The following is a 20,249-nucleotide window of genomic DNA, read 5'->3' as shown; positions in this document are numbered from 1 at the left end:
CCACTCACTACCAAATATGGCGGTGAGAGGAACCCGTAGCTGGAAGTGGGAGATGATGGAGCAAGACGGATTTTTTGTCCGACATTCTGCAAATTTCCTCATCGATAAAACATTTTGAACTCGATACAGTTTTCTGTTTCCAAAACGAGAATCTGTTACAAACAGAGTGGATGAAGTTTTGTAGACTTTACCCGTTGCCAAAGTTTCAAAGAATTGCATTGTTTAGAAGGAGTGACAGGGTACATGTCGTTATGGCACATGCGCAACTCCACAGAGGAGGCATTCCCTAACGGAAACAATGCAAATACCAATGCGCTTTTGCTACCTCATGCTTTGCTCTGCCCGCTATGATTCATTTGCTCCCATTGGACACGTCAGGCTGTTAGTTATAACTATGACCAATGAAGCAGTAGCGGGGCGTGGGGAAATCGTTGGGAAAGCTAGGAAGGGGGAAAAAAAAGCCATATTACAATAATTGTGTTGTTTGCCCCATTACCTGCGAGTTCATATGCCTTGCCATCGTGATGTAGGCAGGGGTGAAGGTAAGGCGGTCCAGTACGGCGTCCCGGCAAAATAAAAAACACGAGCCTATCACAACAACTAAAACAAAATGCCAATTAAACTGTCGGCTTTTACGCCTCTTTTTTTTTTTATCATCACCGCATTGTCAGAGGCATGAAAAATGAGCGAATGGACTTCAAAACGGGTGGTATGGCCAACGCTCTAAAATGTGATGTGGTTCGTGGAGAACACAGGAAAAGGCAGAGATGAGTCGACACCGAGACGCGCGCAGACAGCAGTGAACGCATACATTCTGGCCTAATGACGACACCTTTGTGGTGTTTTTGTGTAACAGATGTCTCTATCCATTCATCACTGTTTGGAGACTGGGAATATGTTGCGAGTGGATGAACGTGCGCGTGCCGCCTAGTAAAGGAGCCCTTTGAAGTGATTGACAGTCAGATGAAAATATCATGACTGTTTGTGTTTATATGATACAATATATATTTTAAACGTTTTAATGACAAACCTTTATGACTAGGCCCACAGAGAACCTATTGAATGAATAGGGGTTCTACAGTATATGTAATCGCACCGGGAAGACATGTATTCTACTTTCACCACTGTATATAGACCTAAGGCCGAGATTGAAAGAAGACACTGGCTGAATAAATTCAACCACACCTTGGTTTCATCCCAAAACCGGAGAGAAATATCTGTCTGGTGAAGTCCACAAAGCATATTGCACGTAACAAACAGATGCATGACCTACAGAATGGTCAAGCAAGTTCATGTTTCCAACATTTTTGGACTACAAAACAACTACTGATTTTGAACCACAGAGAGTTACCGCAAGTCGCAAAGGAAACAGGAGCTGCCTCCACTATTCCAGCACCATTTCAACTGAAACATCATCAAATCACCTCTGCTTAGTCTAATACAGTGACAACTAAAAGATACCAAAAACGATTTAGTCCAATCAACGTAAGCTAAATATGATGTTGCTGTCCATGGTATCCTACATCTAGCTACATATTGAACTTCCATCCTCTCAGGCCAGGGGGCACAGCAATGTATGACTTAATGGTTGGATCAGAATCCCCATTATAATCATTGGCCAGTACGGAGAATTAAGTAAAACCACAAGTCCAAATCTCTTATCTCCATCTATGGCTAATTTAGGAAAGGGACAATTTTAGTTAGCTAGCTATCCACTGGAGGACAACAACACAATGATATGCAACAATTCAAATGACTTTTTGCTTTTGATGTGATGTAATTGGTGTGAAGCCAAAATCCAAACTGGTTTCCCTTGACACTTTTTGGGGGGATGCACAGGGACCCAAACTCAAAGGAAAATGATGAAAACACAAAGACTAAATCAAGTAATTGTATGTTGTTTTTTTTCTTGGTAAATGTTTTGTGGGAACCTGGCTTCCCTTGGCATCGATGAATACACGCCACTGGCAACGAGAAGTGTACTGCAGAATGGCAGTTGCATAACACATTAATAATGGAGGGAGGAAGAAGAGCGCGAGCGAGAGCAAAAGAGACATAGAAGCAAACAGTGACCCGTGAGAACTATACAATAGCCTGGCGGTAGCAGCATAACAAATCTGTGAGAGGAAGGGAAGGAGGAAGGAAGAAGATTAAGAGAGAGCAGGTGCAACACAGAAGGAACAGGGGAAGAAAAGAATAGGCTCAACTCGAGGAAGCTAGAGAGCGAGTTAAGATGGGAGGAAAAATGGACTCAGCGAATCTGAAGAGCACACATTGGAGTTTCATTAGGCTGGTGACTTATCCTGAAATGGGTCAATTTCCCTACGTTTTACAGTTAACGGATGCACTCCCCCAAGGGCCCCTTCCATGGAGGCACTAAATCTCTGCGCCTAAGAAAATCATTTATCAAAATGTGTTCCAACTCATAAGCTAGCAATCAAACACCCCCGACCACGACACCTCACTGTGTGTGTGTGTGTGTGTCTGTTTTCGTGCATGCAGACTTCCCTAGTTCAATCTCGGAGTGTGTGTGTGTGTTAACACTCAATTTGAGTGAGACTGGACACAATTCCCTTGTCCTTCCTTCCTCCTCCTGTTCCCCTCTCTCTCTCTTTCTCTCCATTCCTCCCTCTCTCCCCCTCCCTCCCTTCCTTTCTCTCGTCCACCCTATGGTAGTCCATATTTCCCACTGCAGCCTTAATCATCCCACGTTCACACATTTTTTTTCTTCTCTCCAAATGGCAAATCTACCCTGGGTGAATAGCTTATAAAAGTAGCAGGGGCATCTCAACCAGCCAATGCTGCTCTGAAGACAGTGGCATGGGAAGAGCACATTTGAGGATTACTATAGAAGGGGTTTCAGGCTAGTGGGAAAGTTAGTTAGTGTCGAACATTTCAACAGGGTTCAGCGTCAAACGGAATGAGGTGGGAGCAAAATGGCAAAGGAGGGGTTGTAATTCCCCTTTGTCAAACAACTTTGTATCTGCTAAGGAACATAACAAGTGCATCGGAAGATGTGACCTGATCATACACAGGAGCGGCACGTGGCTCTTGGCGGAACTGTAATGACTGATGTCTCAATAGTACTGTCTTCACTTAAAATAACCATGGTAAAATAACACTTCACTTATAGCCACCATCATAAGAGCTACACTAGGGCTATCATGATAGAATACCTAGTCATTATTAAAGGGGAATGGCAGGTGGTTGGCTTAGCTAGCATCATTTATGAGCTGATCTAAAACAGCACGAAACAATCCACATTGTCACGGGTCACAGCTTAAGGCCGTCACAATGACGCGTCATTGGCTACCCCGTGGGTGAGTAGAGACTGCTTAGGGAGGGGACGTGGGCTGCTGGAGTCTGACTTACAATCAGTTGCCACGCCATTGGCCTGCTTACTTTGCTAAGCATTTAGAAAATACATAAGCCATACATAATTAACAGTCCTATCACCAGCTACATGTGCTACATGTGCAGATTACCTCAACTAGCCCGTACCCCTGCACACTGACTCGGTGCTGATGCCACCCTGCATCAACTAGCTGGCTAGCCGCAGAAGAGCCCAGTTCATTTCAAATCAAATCAAAGAGTGCAGTTCAAGAAGAAGAAAAGATTTACCATGTAGACTAAAATAAAAAGTAATAATAAAAAGTAACACAATAAGAATAGCGAGGCTATATACAGGGTGGCATCAGCACCGAGTCAGTGTGCAGGGGTACGGTCTAGTTGAGGTAATCTGCACATGTAGGTGGGGGCGAAGTGACTATGCATAGGCAACAAACAAACAGCGAGTAGCAGCAGTGTACAAAAGGGAGGGGAGGGGATCAATGTAAATTGTCCGGTGGTGATTTTATGAATTGTTCAGCAGTCTTATGGCTTGTGGGTAGAAGCTGTTGAGGGGACTTTTGGTCCTAGAATTGGCGCTCCGGTAAGGCTTGCCGTGCGGTAGCCAATAGAACAGCCTATAACTTGGGTGACTGGAGTCTCTGACTATTTTATGGGCTTTCCTCTGACACCACCTATTATATAGGTCCTGGATGGCAGGAAGCTTGGCCCCCGTGATGTACTGGGCCGTTCGCATTACCCTCTGTAGCTGCTGACGATCAGATGCCAAGCTGTTGCCAGTTGCAGTGGGAGGTGTTTAGTCCCAGAGTCCTTAGCTTAGTCATGAGCTATGGTGTTGAATGGGTGAGCTGTAGTCAATGAACAGCATTCTCACATAGGTGTTCCTTTTGTCCAGGTGAGAAAGGGCAGTGTGGAGTGCGACTGAGATTGCGTCATCTGTGGATCTGTTGTGGCGGTACGCAAATTGGAGTGGGTCTAGGGTGTCCGGGAGGATGCTGTTGATGTGAGCCATGACCAGCCTTTCAAAGCACTTCATGGCTACCGACGTGAGTGCCACGGGGCGGTAATCATTTAGGCAGGTTACCTTCGCTTCCTTGGGCACAGGGACTATGGTGGTCTGCTTGAAACATGTAGGTATTACAGACTCGGTCAGGGAGAGGTTGAAAATGTCCATGAAGACACTTGACAGTTGGTCCACGCATGCTTCGGGTACACGTCATTTGACTGGCAGTCAAGGCTGAGGGAATATACTTGGCAGTATCCTCTCTGCTAGTGTATGCCAGCGACTCGCTAGCAAATATTTTGAAGAGAGAAAAGGAAGCCACTAGTGACTACTCTACATTGGTAGATGGTGTGGCCTTTCAAGATTTAATTATCCTGTATTTATTCTCTATTTAAAAACACACACAAACAAGGCCTAGGCTAGAGGTTAGACATATGAACCAGAGTCAGAGGGTTGCCAGTTGAATGTCAGGCCTGGCAACAGTGGGAATGAGACATGAAGTGGCAAGCTGATGGTTGCTGTTACCATGTACAGTACATCTGTTGCCCTTAGGCCAGGCACTTAACACCTAAATTGCTTATGTGGCACTGCACTGTTGCTGACCCTGTGATTCCAACCAACACATGGGTGTCTTTCTAGCCCGGACTGGGGTTGGGAAAAAGCAAAAGACTACAAATATCAGAATCTGAATCTTAGAAAGCCTACCGTCTACTGCCATTAGGCACTCAACACCTAAATGACTTAGGCTAACACCTGCAGTTGAAGTCGGAAGTTTACATACACTTAGTTTGGAGTCATTAAAACTAGTTTTTTCAACCACTCCACAAATTTCCAATGACATTCATCACTGTTGCAGTTGTTAATATGCATATTATTACTTTTTTGTTTGTTTCATTTCACTCAGTGGTCATGCTGTTGCTCCCCCAATGGTCATTCCACCCCACCCCGTCAACTGTCTTTACTCTGCCTCCACCCCAATGGACATGTACAGTTGAAGTCGGATGTTTACATGCACTTAGGCTGAAACTCATTTTTCAACCACTCCACAAAGTTCTTGTTAACACACTATAGTTTTGGCAAGTTGGTTAGGACATCTACTTTGTGCATGAGACACAAGTAATTTTTTCCAACAATTGTTTACAGACAGATTATTTCACTTATAAATCACTGTATCACAATTCCAGTGGGTCAGACGTTTGCACACACTAAGTTGACTGTGCCTTTAAACAGCTTGGACAATTCAAGAAAACGATGAAACTTCTGACCCACTGGCAATGTGATAAAATAAATAAAAGCTGAAATACATCACTCTCTCCACTATTATTCTTGGCATTTTACATTCTTACAATAAAGTGGTGATCCTAACGGACCTAAGACAGGGAATTTTTTACTAGGATTAAATGTCAGGAACTGTGAAAAACTGAGTTTAAATGTATTTGGCCGAGGTGTAAACGTCCACCGTCCATCGCTCCAAAGCTGCTGCATTGTGGCTGACCCCTGTAATTATCTCGCTCCGGTGCAGACTCAGTTGTATTCTCCTCTTATGTTCCTCCACCAAAATATTGATTTTGGAAAAGAGGCGACACTTGACCGTTTCATTGTGATAACCACAAAGGAGGTGTATTTTCAGTAATGTGACTAAAGCATCCTGAAAATAATAGGATCTCAAAAGAATGTGTCATGATTCAAATCGACCAGTCTCCTTGAAAAGCGCGTTTCTTTATCTCCGACATTGAAGCACATTACTGTAAAGGCCAGACAGAGCCCCATCCATGTCAGCAGAAACAGACAGATCTCGGGAGGAAAGGGAGGCTTCCCAATGAGCAAAAAAGATACCGTGCATAACTTAGGAGGGGACCATTAAATATTAGAAACCTTCCCTATGTGACAGCCAGCAAGGTCATATTATTAAGTGTATAATTGTATCAATATAACATGGGTTTTAATAAATAATAAATCAGACCAAAATACTTGTCTATTATTTCATACCTGCGCTACTAGATATACTGATCAATAGACGCATCAACTAATTGTGAATAACACAGGCCTTCGGCTATTAGGATGGACTGGTGTGAACTGCTACAGAAATCTGTATCCATATTGAGTCTGCTTCTATTTATTACAGCATGGAGCTCATTTTCCATTAACAAGCTCATTCCGGTCCTTACATGATCATCAAGGTGGTTTATGAATCAGTTGGCCTGACCCTTTCCATAATGTTCCCCTCCCCCTACTCCTCCTGCTGTTACTCCACCTGTTCCCTCGACCCACCGATATGCATCCCTACATCCTTCTCTCGTCCCTCGTCTCCACCCTCTTCTTTGCCTTCTTCCCGAGGCAGTCGGCCTGGTATTCCGCTCACGGGCCCCGCAGTGTTTACAGATTTGCTCTTTCTATATCGATGCCATTAGGACTCCCTGCTGAACCTAATGCATTATCGTTATATAGCTTGGGTCGTCCTATTTATGCCACTGTGTGCTTAGTGTTTGTCTTTCTAATATGAGGCACCTTTCTCCCACGAGCTGGGCTGTCCGTCTCAGTGTTTACTGCTCAGGAAGTAAGGCAGCTTTCTGTGGACTTCTGCTCTGCAGAACCAGGCTGGCTCAATTACTGAACAAGGGCATTAGGGACAAAAACCATGCTTTGTCTCTCTCAAGGGCAGGAGAATCGCAGAGCTGAGAGCCCACTCCACGCTGAGTCACTTCCCAACTACATCCCTGATCCCCTGCTCTTTCTTTATCATTTTCCCCCTGCTTGGGATAAAACTTTAATGCCTACTTGCTTCCCCTCTCCCTCCGCTCCAGCTTTCCTCTCTCTTTCTGTTTTCCCCTCTCCCTGCCCCTCTTATTTCTTTCCGGAAACACTCTCTCTCTCAATTTCCTTTGTCGATAAGAAGATGAATTTTTATCTGTGTTAATAAACCCTCTATTTTTATAGCCTGGCAGGGGATTAGGGTCCATGTCTTCTGCCAGTGTGTGTGTGTGTGTGTGTGTGTGTGTGCACGCGAGTTTTGAGAAAGCGAGATACAAAATAAAGCAAGAGGGGAAAAGACTAGCAAGATACACAAATATCTACAGTACCAGTCAAAGTCTGGACACACCTACTCATTCAAGAGTTTTTCATAATTGTAACTATTTTCTACATTGTAGAATAATAGTGAAGACATCAAAACTATGAAATAACACATCATGTAGTAACCAAAAAAAGTGTTAAACAAATCTAAATATATTTGTCACTAGGGTGGACAATCTATGTTATCTATTTCTTTGTTGGCAGGGTATGGTTCCCAATCAGAGTGTTTTTTTTTGGTGTTCATTTAATAAATTTAAATGTTCGCCTACCACACTGCACCTTGGTCCGATCCTTCCATCGACGAACGTAACAATATTAAGTATCCACCCTTTGCCCTGATGAAACCTTTGCACACTCTTGGCATTCTCTCAACCAGCTTCATGAGGTAATCACCTGGAATGCATTTCAATTAACTTCTTATGGCTGCAGGGGCAGTATTGAGTAGCTTGGATGAAAAGGTGCCCAGAGGTGCCCAGAGTAAACTGCCTGCTCCTCAGTCCCAGTTGCTAATATATGCATATTATTATTATTCGTATTGGATAGAAAACACTCAGAAGTTTCTAAAACTGTTTGAATGATGTCTGTGAGTATAACAGAACTCATATGGCTCAAAAACCTGAGAAGAAACCCGAACAGGAAGTGGGAAATCTGAGGTTGGTCGATTTTCAACCCAGCCCCTACTGCATACACAGTGGGATATTGGTTATGTTACACTTCCTAAGGCTTCCACTAGATGTCAACCGTCTTTAGAAACTTGTTTGAGGATTCTGCTGTGAAATGGGACCAAATGGGTCAGAGGTCTGCCAGCAGTAACGCGCTGGTCATGCGCATTTCACATGAGGTATCTCCCGTTCCTTTGCATTTTTGAAGACAAAGGAATTCTCCGGTTGGAATATTATTGAAGTTTTATGTTAAAAACATCCTAAAGATTGATTCTATAGATTGTTTGACGTTTCTACGGACTGTAACGGAACTTGTTGATATTTCGTCTGCAACTAGGGAAAGCGCTTCATGACTTTGGATTTGTTTACCAAACGTGCTAAGAAAAGTAGGTCTTTGGACATAAATGATGGACATTATCGAACAAATCAAACATTTAATGTGGAACTGGGTTTCCTGGGAGTGCATTCTGATGAAGATCATCAAAGGTAAGTGAATATTTCTAATGTTATTTCTGATTTCTGTTGACTCCAACATGGCGGATATCTCTGTTTTCTGAGCGCCGTTCTCAGATTATTGCATGGTTTGCTTTTTCCGTAAAGCTTTTTTGAAATCTGACACAGCGGTTGCATTAAGGAGAAGTGTATGTATACAGTGCCTTGCGAAAGTATTCGGCCCCCTTGAACTTTGCGACCTTTTGCCACATTTCAGGCTTCAAACATAAAGATATAAAACTGTATTTTTTTGTGAAGAATCAACAACAAGTGGGACACAATCATGAAGTGGAACGACATTTATTGGATATTTCAAACTTTTTTAACAAATCAAAAACTGAAAAATTGGGCGTGCAAAATTATTCAGCCCCCTTAAGTTAATACTTTGTAGCGCCACCTTTTGCTGCGATTACAGCTGTCGCTTGGGGTATGTCTCTATCAGTTTTGCACATCGAGAGACTGACATTTTTTCCCATTCCTCCTTGCAAAACAGCTCGAGCTCAGTGAGCTTGGATGGAGAGCATTTGTGAACAGCAGTTTTCAGTTCTTTCCACAGATTCTCGATTGGATTCAGGTCTGGACTTTGACTTGGCCATTCTAACACCTGGATATGTTTATTTTTGAACCATTCCATTGTAGATTTTGCTTTATGTTTTGGATCATTGTCTTGTTGGAAGACAAATCTCCATCCCAGTCTCAGGTCTTTTGCAGACTCAGGCATCAGGTTTTCTTCCAGAATGGTCCTGTATTTGGCTCCATCCATCTTCCCATCAATTTTAACCATCTTCCCTGTCCCTGCTGAAGAAAAGCAGGCCCAAACCATGATGCTGCCACCACCATGTTTGACAGTGGGGATGGTGTGTTCAGCTGTGTTGCTTTTATGCCAAACATAACGTTTTGCATTGTTGCCAAAAAGTTCAATTTTGGTTTCATCTGACCAGAGCACCTTCTTCCAACAACACTTTTTATGGATATCTTTAAGAAATGGCTTTCTTCTTGCCACTCTTCCATAAAGGCCAGATTTGTGCAATATACGACTGATTGTTGTCCTATGGACAGAGTCTCCCACCTCAGCTGTAGATCTCTGCAGTTCATCCAGAGTGATCATGGGCCTCTTGGCTGCATCTCTGATCAGTCTTCTCCTTGTATGAGCTGAAAGTTTAGATGGACGGCCAGGTCTTGGTAGATTTGCAGTGGTCTGATACTCCTTCCATTTCAATATTATCGCTTGCACGGTGCTCCTTGGGATGTTTAAAGCTTGGGAAATCTTTTTGTATCCAAATCCAGCTTTAAACTTCTTCACAACAGTATCTCGGACCTGCCTGGTGTGTTCCTTGTTCTTCATGATGCTCTCTGCGCTTTTAACGAACCTCTGAGACTATCACAGTGCAGGTGCATTTATACGGAGACTTGATTACACACAGGTGGATTGTATTTATCATCATTAGTCATTTAGGTCAACATTGGATCATTCAGAGATCCTCACTGAACTTCTGGAGAGAGTTTGCTGCACTGAAAGTAAAGGGGCTGAATAATTTTGCACGCCCAATTTTTCAGTTTTTGATTTGTTAAAAAAGTTTGAAATATCCAATAAATGTCGTTCCACTTCATGATTGTGTCCCACTTGTTGTTGATTCTTCACAAAAAAATACAGTTTTATATCTTTATGTTTGAAGCCTGAAATGTGGCAAAAGGTCGCAAAGTTCAAGGGGGCCGAATACTTTCGCAAGGCACTGTATTTCCATGTCTAACAATTGTATTTTCATCAACATTTATAATGAGTATTTCTGTAAAATTATGTGGCTCTCTGCAATATCACCTAATGTTTTTGGAACTACTGAACATAACGTGCCAATGTATACTGAGATTTTATCAAAATATGCACTTTATCGAACAAAACATATGTATTGTGTAACATGAAGTCTTATGAGTGTCATCTGATGAAGATCATCAAAGGTTAGTGATTCATTTTATCTCTATGTGCTTTTTGTGACTCCTCTCTTTGGCTGGAAAAATGGCTGAATTTTTCTGTGATTTGGCGGTGACCTAACATAATAGTTTGTGGTGCTTTCGCTGTAAAGCCTATTTGAAATCGGACACTTTGGTGGGATTAACAACAAGATTACCTTTAAAATGGTATAAGATACATGTAGGTTTGAGGAATTTTAATTATGAGATTTCTGTTTGAATTTGGCGCTCTGCACTTTCACTGGCTGTTGTCATATTAATCCCGTTAACGGGATTGCAGCCCTAAGAAGTTAACAGGTGTGCATGGTTAAAGGTTCATTTGTGGAATTTCTTTCCTTCTTAATGCATTGGAGCCAATCAGTTGTGTTGTGACAAAGTAGGGATGGTATACAGAAGATAGCCCTATTTGTTAAAAGACAAAAGTCCATATTATGGCAAGTACAGCTCAAATAAGAAAAGAGAAATAACAGTCCATTGTTACTTGAAGACATAAAGGTCAGTCAATCCAGAACATTTCAAGAACTTTGAAAGTTTCTTCAAGTGCAGTCGCAAAAACCATCAACCGCTATAATGAAACTGGCTCTCATGAGGAGCGCCACAGGAAAGGAAGACCCAGAGTTACCGCTGCTCCAGAGGATAAGTTCATTAGATTTTCCAGCCTTTGAAATTGCAGCCCAAATAAATGCTTCACAGAGTTCAAATAACAGACACATCTCAACATCAACTGTTCAGAGGAGACTGCGTGAATCAGGCCTTCATGGTTGAATTGCTGCAAAGAAACCACTACTAAAGGAGACCAATAATAAGAAAAGACTTGCTTGGGCCAAGAAACACAGACTGGTGGAAATCTGAAATCGGACTGATGAGTCCAAATTTGAGATTTTTGGTTCCAACTGCTGTGTCTTTATGAGATGCAGAGTAGGTAAACGGATGATCTCGGTATGTGTGGTTCCCACCGTGAAGCATGGAGGAGGAGGTGTGATGGTGCTTTGCTGGTGACACTTAGAATCCAAGGCACACTTAACCAGCATGGCTACCACAGCATTCTGCAGCGATACGCCATCCTATCTGGTTTGCGCTTAGTGGGGCCATCATTTGTTTTTCAACAGGACAATGACTCAAAACACACCTCCAGGCTATGTAAGGGCTATTTGACCAAGAAGGAGAGTGATGGAGAGCTGCATCAGATGACCTGGCCTCCACAATCACCCAAACTCAACCCAATTGAGATGGTTTGGAATGAGTTGGACCACAGAGTGGAGGAAAAGCAGGCAACAAGTGTTCAGCATATGTGGGAACTCCTTCAAGACTGTTGGAAATGCATTCCAAGTGAAGCTGGTTAAGATAATGCCAAGAGTGTGCAAAGCTGTCATCAAGGCAAAAGATGGCTACTTTGAAGAATCTAAAGTATATTTTGATTTGTTTAACACTTTTTTGGTTACTACATGATTCCATGTGTTATTTCATAGTTTTGATGTCTTCATTATTATTCTACAATGTAGAAAATAGTAAAAATAAAGAAAACCCCTTAACTATTAACTGGTACTGTACAGTATGTTCCAAAGCTCAGCAGACGATCCTACTCCCTGCTTGATTAGAAGCCTGATTCTTCACTACGCTCTGACAACTCTAAGCTGCTCAAATATATGCTCTACCCTACAACCAAACCACTAGCAGTCTTTGCCTCATGCACAACATATGTCATCACCTGGTTGGCATCTGTTAAACCCAGTAAGGTAATCAAACGTGTTTGAGAGGGTATGCCTGAGCAAGACACTTGGCAGACTAGCCGATCTACAAACCACAGTGCATTCTAAACGACTACCCATTAAGTTTGGGGTTCCCAAACTTTTTCCACTCAGGCTCCCCTTCTAGCATTGGGGAACATCCCGCACCACCCTGCACGCCACAACTATTTATATGGGCACAAGCACTGTTCATGACACAAACTGTTCACACTCCTCTTGTTGGCGGAGATACACTTTTTGTAGGTTTCCTGCAATTATACACATTTTGTCATGGGGTTACAGAGAAAATGTTGCAGTTTAAAAGCTAATTGTCTCGCAATTCTATACATTTTGCCATGTCTAATGTTTTTTGATGTGATATTTGAGTGACTCAAACATTACAACAAAATCTATGGGCAAAGAAATAGCTCTCTAATGTGACTGCCGTGACAAGAGGAAAACTGATGATGCACTACAACAATTTCTACTATTACAACTTTCAAGAGTAAGTTGAAAGCCGGACTGAGTTCCTTCAAGAAATATATTCTATTTTTTGGGGGGGGTAATCATTCTTGCTGGGCAATCGTTATATAAAAAAATGTTCTGTCCATAGGGCCTTAAAAAGTACAAAGTTAGGCACTGCATCCCAGTTTTGCCTATTCACTCCATTATGACTCCAAAGCACTGTTATTCTGGAGCGATACGAGACTAGCTCAACCGTGGCAGGTGCTGGATGGATGTAATCATGAGGTGAATGTCGTTCGCATAATTCAATTATGGTTGAGGTATTTTCTTGACAACGGTGAAGGTTTGTTCAGAAACCGCCGGTGACAAAGAACCTTTCTCAGGCTGTAAATGTGTGATTAACATTAGCAAATCAAACCATAGTACTTATTCAGCAGAGTGGAAGGTTATAGAAAGATCAGATAGAGATGTATTGTCTAGACCAGCCATGATTCTCTGTTGTGTAGAATGGAGATTTGCATCCACTCTATCCATTTACCTTTCTATGTGAAACATTGAAACCAGTCCCACTGAATAAGCCCTAAACCACAACTTCCAGAGTCCAGATGTATTTAGAATGGGAGACAAACCAAGAGTGGTAGGTCTGTGCATGGTAGGTCTGTGCATGGTAGGTCTGTGCATGTACTATGAATATACCGTATTATTGTTGGTATTATTGCTTGTGTCTGCTCCCTAACAATGGCGACAGAGCCGAACGCCATGCTCTCAAGCTCCCACCTATTCCTCTCTTTGGATTAGTGGATACATCTCATTATTTGAATACCTGTTTGAATATTCGATGAGGGGTGTTGATGTCAAATGCCTGTATTCAACGGAGAGTGAGATGCTAGCCTCAAGAATATGCATACACTCTTAGGTTAGAGATAACAACTTTTTTTCCTAAGAGTGTAGACCGTCACAAATTTCAATAGCGACAACTCCGATATAAAATGTTTTTTCTCAAAGTGGCCCGGGATGTTACACTGAGTATACAAAACATTAAGAACACCCGCTCTTTCCATGACATAGACTGACCAGGTGAAAGCTATGATCCCTTATTGATGTCACTAGATAAATCCACTTCAAATCATTGTAGATAAAGGGGGAGGAGACGGGTTAAATAAGGATTTCTAAGCCTTGAGACAATTGAGACATGGATTGTGTTTGTTCCATTCAGAGGGTTAACTGGAACGCTGCTGGGTTTTTCACACTCAACAGTTTCCCGTGTGTGTCAAGAATGGTCCACCACCCAAAGGACATCCAGCCAACTTGACACAACTGTGGGAAGCACTGGAGTCAACATGGGTCAGCATGCCCTGACAAATTGAGGCTGTTCTGATGGCAAAAGGGGGGTGCGACTCAATATTAGGAAGGTGTTCCAAATGTTTTATATACGCAGTACATCCGTAACAACTTAATGAATACATTTCTATTATATCAAATAAGCCTTGTTTATCAAAAGAGCAATTCATTTTTATCATGACTAAATTCGACACGCTCTCATTGCCTCCCGTAGAAAAACTCCTCACTTGCTTAATAATTAATGATTTGCTTAATGTAGACAGATTTTGGGTGGAGTAAACCCCCTTGCTCACCAAGAGTGGTAGGTCTGTGCATGTACTATGAATATACCGCATTATGGATTATGATGTGAGCACGTGTTGGACGTTCGCTGACAAGCCAATTGATATTTGTCCAATTATGTTTATTCTGCCTATTGCTTGAACATATAATAAAACAATTGATCTAAAAAAAAAAAAAATTGCAAGAGTTCGAGACACAATTTCTCTACCGGCGGTAATGGAAAGCGACATGGGGTGAGAAATGTCAACGTAAAACGAGTCTGCCTTTACGTGTCCAAAGATGAACGAGTGTGTTGGAACAGGTGTCTAATTTCTCTTCAAATTAACTTTCACTCCATGGCTTGTTCGTTTGGACATCCAGAGATTCATATGGTGCAGTACAATCAGTGGTTTGATGAGGAGTTGATGAGTGGGATCAGGTGTGTAATGCTAGGGGGGGGGGGGACAAATGTGCATCCTTTTGGGACCCAGGTCACTGTTCTAAGTCAACAGGAGGAAACATGAGGTTTGACATAATGTTGCCTGACAAACTAAGGTAATCAATCCGAAGGACTAGTTTCTGTTAGCGAGTTGTACCGTACGGCATATACATATCCCACCTGATTCAGATCTATACTGAACAAAAATATAAAACGCAACGTGAAACATGGAACCAACACTTTACATGAGCTGAAATAAAAGATCCCAGAAATTGTCAATATGCACAATAAGCTTATTTCTCTTAAATGTTGTACACAAATGTTTTAACATCCCTGTTAGTGACCATTTCTCCGTTGCCAAGCTAATCCATCCACCTGACAGGTGTGGTACATCAAGAAGCTGATTAAACAGCATGATCATTACACAGGTGCACCTTGTGCTAGGAATAATAAAAATCCTTTTGAAAATGTGCAGATTTGTCACAACACAATGCCACAAATGTCTCAAATTGAGGGAGCATGAAATTGGCATGCTGACTGCAGGAATGTCCACCAGAGCTGTTGCCAGAGAATTTAATGTTAATTTCTCTACCAATGGCATTTTAGAAAATTTGGCAGTATGTCCAACCAACCTCACAACCGCAGACCACATGTAACCACGCCAGCCCAGGACCTCTACATCCGGCTTCTTCACCTGTGGGATTGTCTATACGACCAGCCACCCGGACAGCTGATGAAACTGTGTTTGCACAACTGAAGAATTTCTGAAAAAACTGTGAAAGCTCATCTGCGTGCTCGTCGTCCTCACCAGAGTCTTGACCTGACTGCAGTTTGGCATCATGAACCGACTTCAGTGGCCAAATGCTCACCTTCGATGGCCGCAGGCACGCTGAAGAAGTGTGCTCTTCATGGCTGAATCCCAGTTTCAACCGTACCGGGCAGATGGCAGACAGCGTGTTTGGTGTTGTGTGGGTGAGCGGTTTGCTTCTGTCAACGTTGTGAACGCCCTATGGTGGCGGTGGGGTTATGGTATGGGCAGGCATAAGCTATGGACAATGAACACAATTGCATTTTATCAGTGGCAATTTTAATCCACAGAGATAGCGTGACCAGATCCTGAGGCCATTGTCGGGCCCTTTATCTACTGCCATCACCTCATGTTTCACCATAATGCCGTGTCGCAAGGATCTTTACACAATTCCTGGAAGCTGAAAATGTCCCAGTTATTTCATGGCCTGCATACTCACTAGACATGTCACCCATTCAGCATGTTTGGGATGCTCTGGATCGACATTGTACCACAGCGTGTTCCAGTTCCCGCCAATAACAAGCATTTTGCTACACTCGCAATAACATCTGCTAACCGTGTGTATGTGACCAATAACATTTGAATTGATTTGATATCCAGCAACTTCGCACAGCAATTGAAAAGGAGTGGGACAACATTCCACAGCTCACAATCAACAGCCTGATCAACTCTATGTGAAGGAGATAAAGGTATCTGTGACCAAGAGATGCATATCTGTGTTCCCAGTCATGTGAAATCCATAGATTAGGGAATAATTTATTTTATTTGACTGATTTCCTTATATGAACGGTAATTCAGTAAAATCGTATAAATTGTTGCATGTTGCGTATTTTTTTTTTCTGTGTAGTAACATTTGGTACTCTGATCTGTGCAAAAACCAGATTCTGGTACCAGCCAGAGTTGTCGAGTGGTAGTGCAGTATCCAAGACCATACGATCAACTATATTGTGATGCGGCAGCACGAGTCAAAGACATTATTGTCTGCTGTAAACAATCTAGCATTTAATGTGATGTAGAATGTGCAAATACCCTGTTATTTACAGTTCTCATGCGCTAGGGAACCACACCTGGTATACCATGTGAGTGTGCATGTTAACAAATGTATAAGTAGACTAGGGACAGGAAGACCAGGTTTGCCAATAGCATAAGTGATACATGAAAATGTAAAATCAGCCACAGTTGCAACATGCACTCAATCGCTATACATTTTTTACATTTCCACTTTACAAATGCAACCCAGGAGATGTCTCGTCTTACTTCTCATGAGACTGGCTTAAAACACATACAGCTGCAGATGCATACATCACACATACCAACCTCCACCAAAGCAGCAAACTGCGGTCTATAAGCCTGAGCTACAATGCAAGTTACTGTATGTTCCTACTGAATATGATCGATGGTCTGGAGGAGGCCAGGGGAAACTCAGCTCACAAGGCAGGGAAATTCCCATTGATCTGACTAAATCAAGGAAGACAGAGTGGAGCTAAGAACTACAGAACTCCAGGAATTGGGAGCCTATGGATCCTGTAGACTGCTGGGTTCTGACCTACATAACACAGGCAAAAAAAACAAAAAAAAACTTTTGAGTACTAGGAACTTCAATCCCTCTCTTTTTTCGTTTTCCCATACTCCATTTCTCTTTCTGTCTTCCTCTCCATTTGGGTAACACAGGATGGATAATAATCGAGAGTACAATGTATTTGCAGCCACGCACGGCTGTCTAGTCACAAGAATACAGGACACTGCACCGCTTCACAAACATACAAAAATGCATAACCGTCTCGAGAGACGGCAAGTTACGACAACGCTACGCGCACGATACCCATCAATGCAATGCAAAACAGTTGCTAATTGCAGCAATAACACTTCCACATGCCAATACAATGTATTTCCAATCGCAGAAAGCAAACAATAATGTACAATGCACTACCACAATTTATCAGTACAATGGAGCTTGGACACAAGTACCAAGCTGTCTTCCCACAAGAGTGCCGTACTATGCTGCGTATGATAAGAGAAATGTGTATTCTATAGCAACGAGTTGTTTATAGCAACACTATGGCTACATTGTTACTCAACCATTGGTCAAGGTCTGCCTACCTTCATCAATGTAATGCAGAGCACCTCTTCTACTATATACAAACATTAAAAACAACCCCGTTATATTACAAACCAAACATTTCCAATCCTATCACGTCACAGAAACCAAGCAGTAGACCTGCCAATAAAGAAAATCACGTCTACGCCTCTGACATTTGCCACACTTTTCCAAAAGCTAGTTCTGTCTGTTCTGCCTGTTCTTACCCAGATTCAAAATATTTGCAGCCTCCTTGGTGCTGTGTTCAACCTCCTCAGAAATCTCTCGTTCCACTCCCCAGGGAATTTGCCTGCAAGATCCCTCTCAAAATGCCAGTTGAATCAGCATGTGCTTTCCTCCTGTGCAACATGCTCCGTCTGTGCTCACTGAATACATTTTTTCAACGTTGAAAAAGAGCTCGCAAATTGCTGTGGATGCTCCAAATGTTAATCCCAGCTTCAATGCCATCATCATAGTAGGCATAGCTGTTAGAGGCCCAGGGTATCTATCCAAAATGCTCTGCATAATGTTAGTCCAATTTTATTCTCCAGATTGGGCTATTTCAGTCTGTAGAAACTGGCGTGCGACAGTAAACTCAATTGCCACAAAATCTCCAGAGATGAAGTCCAGCAGTGGTCTCACCTTTTCCACATCCATAAAGGATTCATTCTCTGGGTGCAAGGCACACAGGGCCTCAACAAGTTGGCTGTTTCGTTTGTTAAATCTCGCTGACATTTCTCCCAGTACAGCATCCAGAGTGCTGAAAAACAGTATTTTGCACTCCCTCTCATTATCCTCTTCTTGCTGGCCCATTGTTGTTTTCGACCACATATTCTTTCAGACTACTGCTCACTATTCTTTGCCATTTGCTTGGAGCGGGGGTGTCCGTGTGCTTGTATTTCCTTGCAGGAATATTCCAGCCACTCTCTGCCTTTAAACCACGCGTTACAAAATGCCAGTTTTTTCCCACAGTACAGGTGGGTTGGGTATCTTGGAGATTTGCAGGCCCCTCCTCGGGTTGGTTACCTCCTGTGTCACCAGGCTGCAAGACGGTTGTGCAGGTGCCTTTGCTGCTGGGCTTCACGGCCTTGGCCTAGGTGATTAGCGTCGGCTCAGCGGTCTTGGCCTAGGTGATTAGCGTCGGCTCAGCGGCCTTGGTCTCTGTGGCAGGCTTCTCCTTCTCCTCGCCGCTTTGATCCGATGCTGCCGTTGTGCTTTCTAATATCCATGCTATCAGCTACCTAACTATCTGTTAACGTTAGCTAAATTCCATCCAGCTGTGCGGTGAATTTTTTTTTTTTTTGGTAGTAATTAACATTGAAAGTAAACCTAAACAGTCAAATTGTACGTGTGTGCGTGTGTGTGTGTGTGTGCGCCCTTTGTGGCTCAAGTGCGCTGAGGCTGCCGAAAGCTATATGATTAGCGCCGTGCATCCTGGCGTATTTTGGGAGGCCCACTGTTATTGTAATTCTTCTGTGAAGTCATTTTGGCAACATTTGGGGGCTGGTCGCTTTTTTCCCTGTCTTTTCTACAGCTTGTCTGGGAAGGACTGATATACCCCTTGTGCCTCGCTGCAGTTCAGAAGACGCTAATAGTCCAGGGTAGAATGAGAATGTATTAAGCTTATTTCAGTCAGTTAAGGTAATGGGGAAGATTAACATAAGGATAACTGAATTTAGCCCCGGAGTAAGTGAACGCTTATTGGATTTCAATTTGAGTGGAGTGTCTTAGTGCCAGAAAGGCCACACACACACACACACACAAAGTCTCTCTTATACACTCCCTCTTTGACACACACCTGACACAATCCCCTTTTAAACATGCTTTCAACATCAAAAGGACAAAAATCCTCGCTGTAACCAAGGATGTTATTATAGTGGTAGCAGTTGATTTTATTCTTCAATAACGCAGACGGTTGATGAATCTTATGGTATCCCCTGTCACGTAACCGTTGGATTTTAAGCAGACAAACATCGGGCAATAGCACACTTGATAACCTGGATGAGGGTAAGAAAAATAAACACAAGTCCCGCTATTGGAAGTATCATGCTCACCAAAAAACTTCCCCATGTGCCGAATGTGGAAGACAACCACGACTAAAGCCTAGATCATCTGGATTGTAATGATGTTTAGCGACCTCAGTCCTGATCTTTTGGATTAGGTCAGTTATTTCCTCAGAATTATCAGGAATGTAAGTACAGCATTCAGCACATGTACCACATGTTTGCTTGCGGCATAGTGTAGAGAAAGAGCTCGAAACGTACTGACGCCCGAGTGTCCCTCATCCTGCTGATGCATCTCTGTGTTAGAATTGGAAACACCACCCACATCCTGTCTTAGGAGAAAACTCACAAGGAAAATCATTTCAAACATCTTTCACTTGTCTGCGAGACAATAACATTCAATCGTCCTATTGTCAAGGTAATCATTCACATAGTCCTTTAAAAGTGACCAGCTCTTCCAAACTGGTATCAGTCCCACATAGATAACTATTAGAAATTATATTCTGACAGTCTGCCGGTAGTGAGGAATTCTTCTTCTGTTCCACTGGTTGATGAGGACGTCTCCAATGAACACTTCACCAGT

General features: G+C 42.6%; 1 protein-coding gene across 6 annotated transcripts in view; it reads right to left on the bottom strand.

The window, feature by feature from the left end:
• The window catches only part of LOC110506293 (tetraspanin-4), a 116,066-nt gene that overhangs the window by 50,407 nt on the left and 45,410 nt on the right, over positions 1-20,249 (bottom strand). Inside the window, exon 1 of one of the 6 annotated variants that reach the window (XM_090221786.1) lies at positions 497-929. The exons of the other annotated variants lie outside the window; for them this stretch is intronic. Coding sequence (XP_090077912.1) covers positions 497-520 — 24 coding nt within the window. The 5' untranslated portion in view covers positions 521-929. Of the gene's footprint in view, positions 1-496; positions 930-20,249 lie in introns of those variants that run through there. 6 annotated transcript variants of the gene reach the window in all.

Source organism: Oncorhynchus mykiss, chromosome 26 (genome assembly GCF_057628025.1).
Source record: "Oncorhynchus mykiss isolate SJ-2025 chromosome 26, ASM5762802v1, whole genome shotgun sequence".
NCBI lineage: Eukaryota > Metazoa > Chordata > Actinopteri > Salmoniformes > Salmonidae > Oncorhynchus > Oncorhynchus mykiss.
The sequence above is the reverse complement of the archived record's forward strand: the minus strand, read 5'-3'. Positions and strand labels throughout refer to the sequence as shown.